This window comes from Tupaia chinensis, unplaced genomic scaffold, assembly GCF_000334495.1.
Source record: "Tupaia chinensis unplaced genomic scaffold, TupChi_1.0 Scaffold149964_1, whole genome shotgun sequence".
NCBI lineage: Eukaryota > Metazoa > Chordata > Mammalia > Scandentia > Tupaiidae > Tupaia > Tupaia belangeri.
In genome coordinates this window covers 409,596-414,547 of record NW_006209805.1, presented here as the reverse complement: position 1 = coordinate 414,547, position 4,952 = coordinate 409,596, and the positions used below count along the sequence as shown (strand labels likewise).

The 4,952-nt window shown below is 53.7% G+C and overlaps 1 protein-coding gene across 1 annotated transcript in view; it reads left to right on the top strand.

Moving 5' to 3' along the window:
* Nucleotides 1–10: 10 nt before the first annotated feature.
* Nucleotides 11–4,952, top strand: part of PLPPR3 (phospholipid phosphatase related 3) — an 11,825-nt gene continuing 6,883 nt past the window's right edge. Inside the window, 1 exon segment of the mRNA XM_027769539.1 lies at nt 11–124. Within this exon segment, the coding sequence (XP_027625340.1) occupies nt 53–124 (72 nt within the window). The 5' untranslated portion in view covers nt 11–52.

Below are 4,952 nucleotides of genomic sequence, written 5' to 3'. Positions count from 1 at the left end.
TCCAGCGCGGCTTTGTGCCCCCGCGCCCGCGGCCTGCGGCGCGCGCTGCACCATGATCCCGGCCAAGGAGACTAAAGCCCCGAAGGACAGCATGACGCTTCTGCCCTGCTTCTACTTCGTGGAGGTGAGCCGGGCGCCGGGCCGGACGGCGAGGAGGCCGGGCAGGCGGAGGGGCTGGGCTGGGCAGGGCGAGTGCGATGGGGGCAGAGGGGCCGAGCGGCCGTGGAAACGGTGCGGGCACGTGCGGGCGGAGGTGTGCCCGGGTGCTCCGCAGCACGCGCTCCCGCCTGAGGGGCAGTTCACCGCCTCCTGCGGCCCAGCCGCGTGGGCGCGGCCTCCCAAGCGCCGTCCAGCCCGGAGCCCGGCTTAGCGGCTGGGCAGGGGCCCCGAGCTCCGGCAGCCTGAGCAACTCCGGCAGAGCCAGCGTGGTGGCCAGTGCGGCCCAGCGGGCAGAGGACTGGGCCGGCGCCCCCGCGCAGGGAAAGCAGAATGGGCGCCGGAGGCCCGCGCTGCCCTCGCGGCGGGCACCCTCACCCCTCCCAGCTCCCAGCTGAGCCCCGTGTGGCGGCCCGGAAGTACTCAGAAAGCGGAGCGCACAGTGAGAGCTTTATGACTGTGTTAAAGCAGAAGATGGGGGCCTAGCAGGTGGCATGACCCTTACAGCACTGAACACCCACAGGGCTGACCATGGTTCGAATCCGGGACCCAGTGGCTTGTGTGCTCAAAATCCCAGGAAGAGAATGAGAAGGGATCACCTGCAGCAATTTCCTGTGGTCATCTCCCCGGGGCGTGATTTCTGACATTCACTGTCTCCATCTCTGTCTCTGTCCCAGAGCACAGGCACCCTAGGGAAAAAACCTATAATAATTTTTTTTTTAAGAGGTTTTTGCTATAGGGCACGTGCACTCTTCAGACAGACAGAGAGAGACAGAGGGACAGAAAGCGAGAAATCACCCCCCAGGGAGGATGGCCACGCCGCAATCCCTTCTCCTCCATTCTCCTCTCCGGATCTTGGGCACGTACACACACACGCCCGGCGTGAGTTTAAGCCACTGGGTCCGGGACGCGATCCCTGGTCGACTACGTGAGAGTCCAGAGACATAGTCATTATGCCACCTGCTGGTTCCAATAAAAACATTTAAAAAGGGGACCGGCAGGTGGCGTGGTGGTTAAGGGCGCTGGACTCCCACATGGGTGACTGCGATTCGAATCCCAGACCTGGCAGCTTGCTTTCTCACTTCCATCTCTCTCTCTTTCACTTCCTCTGTCCCTATCTGGGCAGATGAAAATAAAATAAATAAATACAGTTAAATAAGAAATCATTCTTTTTGGGACCAGCAGTTAACATAATGGCTATGTCGCTGGATTCCCACGTAGTCGACCAAGGTTCATGTCCCGAACCCGGTGGCTTAAAACTCACGCCGAGTGCGTGTGCATGCGTGCCCAAGATCCCAAGAGAAGAATGGAGGAGAAGGGATTGTGGCGTGACCATCCCCCCCAAAAAAAATATTTAAAAAAATTTTTAAAAAGTATAAGGTAGGCCCTCAGGGTAGGCTCTGTGAGGCTTATTCTCATGGGAGGACTCCGCTTCGAGTCCAGTGGCCCGTGGTCCCATTGCCACGGCGCCCCGAGCCTCAGCCAGTCCCAGGCCTCAGGCTCCCGTGCAGACGTTCTGCCCTGAATTAAACATTTCTCAAATAAAACCCCAATACCTGGGGACAAATGAGCTCAGTGTATTTAAGGAACTATTTATTTATTTATCTTTAAAGAATTATTTTATTTTACTTTATTTTAAAAATTTGACCAGAGAGGGCCAGAGTGAGGGGGACAGAGGGAAGGTGAGAAAGCAAGTCATCAGGTCTGGGACTTGAACCGGGTCGACTACATGGGAGTCCAGCGACATAGCCATTACGCCAGCTGCTGGCCCCAGAAACAGCCTTCTTGCTAAACGACTTCTCTTTCTTTTTAATCTTGATTTTCCTCATTATAGACAGTACGTGCAAACCCTTGACTGGGTCCTCCACATGCGGCGGTCCGTCCCCAGCCCACCAGGACCGTGGGCGTGTGCGCACATGCCTCGTGTCCCAGTCAGTCCTGGGATCTGAACCATCAGCCACCAGCCATGTGGCTTCCAGCGGCGCAGTGCGGTTGTCCCCGACGGCACCATCAGCTGGGCTGGCTTCATACAGCTGGAGCTTTTCTTTTCCCTCTGGAGAGATAGACAGCAGGCAGAAAGCGAGAAATCACCCCCAGGGTTATGGTCATGCTGCAGTCCCTTCTCTTCTTTTTTCTTTTTTTTTCAAGAATTATTATTTTTTAAGAATTATTTTATTTAACTTTATTATTATTATCATTATTATTTTCCAGTTTGATCAGAGAGACACAGAGAGAGAGAGAGAGAGAGAGAGAGGAAGTGAGAAAGCAAACCACCAGGTCCGAGACTTGAACCGTGGTCGGCCATGTGGGAGTCCAACGCCTTTAACCACCATGCCACTTGCCGGCCCCTCAAGAATTATTTACTTTAACTTTATTTATTTATTTATTTTATTTTGACCAGAGAGGGACAGAGTACATGAGAGAGAGAGAGAGAGAAGAGGGAAAGTGAGAAAGCAAGCCTCCAGGTCTGGGACTCAAACTGTGGTCAGCCATGTGGGAGTCTACCGCCCTTAACCACCATGCCACCTGCTGACCTTCTTTTTTTCTTTTAAGAAAGATTTTTACTATAGGGCATGAGAGCTTGCCAGAAAGACAGAGAGAAGCAGAGATAGAAAGCGAGAAATCCCTTCTCCATTTTCCTCTTGGGATCTTGGGCACACACACACACACACACACACACACACACACATGCCGGCATGAGTTTAAGCCACTCTGTCTGGGACTCGAACCATGGTTGACTGTGTGGGAGTCCAGCGACATAACCATTACACTATCTGCTGGTCCTGTATATCTGTATCTATTTAAAAAAAAAATTCTCTTTTTTTAACTTTATTTATCTTTTTAATTTTTAAAAATTATTTATTGAATTTTATTTATTCATTCATTTATTTTATTTTGCCCAGAGAGAGAGAGAGACGGAAAGTGAGAAAGCAAGCCACCAGATCCAGGACTCGAACCGTGGTCGGGCATGTGGGAGTGTCCAGCACCTTAACCACCATGCTACCTGCTGGTCCCCATTTATCTTTTTAATTTGACCAGAGAGAGAGAGAAAGTGAGAAAGCAAAATGCCAGGTCCAGGACTCAAACCACAGTCATCCATGCGGGAGTTCAGTGCCCTTAGTCACCACGCCACCTGGCAGCCCCCACCTGTATCTGTTTTTAATTTCCCGGAGGGTACGTACACTCACTGGAGAGACGGAGTGAGAAGGCTCTGCACAGGTGTTAGCCACACTGAAATCCCTCCTCCAGGTCTCCTTGCAGGACTCCAGGTACATGCACACATGCCTGGCATGTTTTCCAGACTTCTGAGTCCCAGCCTTGAGCTGTACAGTTGGCTGTGCAGGATCCAGTGACTTGACTGCCATGCCACGCTGGCCCAGGGGTAACTGTTCAGCTGTTTCCAGACCCTACCTCAGGTCCTCCCACTAGCTTGAGGCCGCCAGCCTGCCCATGTGGCCTAGGAAACATGCCAGTGTCGCGGGTGTGCTGGGCTTCCGGGGGGCCGGGCGCTGAGGAGGGCATCCCGACCATGGGTGCTCGACTGTGAGCTGTGGAGAGGAGGACTTTGCAGCTAGCATTGGCTGAGGTGCGCTGGGCACTGCTCCAGGCCCTCTGGTTACTTGCTCTGCTGCTCAGGGCCAGGGCCATGGTTTGTCCAGGCTGAGCACAGGGAGGCCTACCTACAGCTGCCCAGTCAGAGCTGCCCGCCATTGCTCTGCTTTGGGCCTCTTCCACACAGGGGCTCCAGGCTACCAGACACCACATGGGAGGGGTTGAGAGTGGGGGGTGTCTCCATGGGCTTTGTGGGGCAGCCCACCTTGTAGACACACACCTGCCATCCAGTCCCTTTAGTGCCGACTCTTGCCTGGCCCCTGTGGCCCTCAGACAGAAGAGGAGACATGCAGTACTGAGGTTCTGATTTCACCCCAGATCTGGACTCAACACTGTGTGGTAGAGCAGATGGGTGACAGGCAACAGACGGATGGATGATGGGTGGTGGATGGGTGATGGATGGATGATGGATGGATGGTGGATGGATGGTGGATGGGTGATGGATGGATGGATGGTGCATGGGTGATGGATGGACGATGGATGGCGCATGGGTGACGGATGGATGGATGGTGCATGGGTGATGGATGGATGGATGGTGCATGGGTGACGGATGGATGATGGATGGTGGATGGGTGATGGATGGATGGATGGTGGATGGTACATGGGTGATGGATGGATGGATGGTGCATGGGTGATGGATGGACGATGGATGGTGCATGGGTGACAGATGGATGGATGGTGCATGGGTGATGGATGGATGATGGATGGTGAATGGATGACGGATGGGTGATGGATGGATGGTGGATGGTACATGGGTGATGGATGGATGATGGATAGATGGTAGATGGGTGACATATGGATGATGGGTGGATGGTGGATGGGTAATGGGTGGATGATGAATGGTGCATGGGTGACAGATGGATGGATGGTGCATGGGTGACGGATGGATGATGGATGGTGCATGGGTGACAGATGGATGATGGATGGATGGATGGATGGTGGATGGGTGATGGATGGATGATGGATGAAGACAGATGGATGATGGGTGGTGGATGGGTGACGGATGATGGATGGAAGGATGATGGATAATGTGTGATGAAGGATGGATGATGGACGGATGGTGGATGGATGACGGATGGATGATGGGTGGATGGTGGATGGGTGACAGATGATGGGTGGTGTATGGGTGATGGATGGATGATGGATGGGTGGGGGATGGGGGGTGGGTGGAAGGTAGAAGGTGG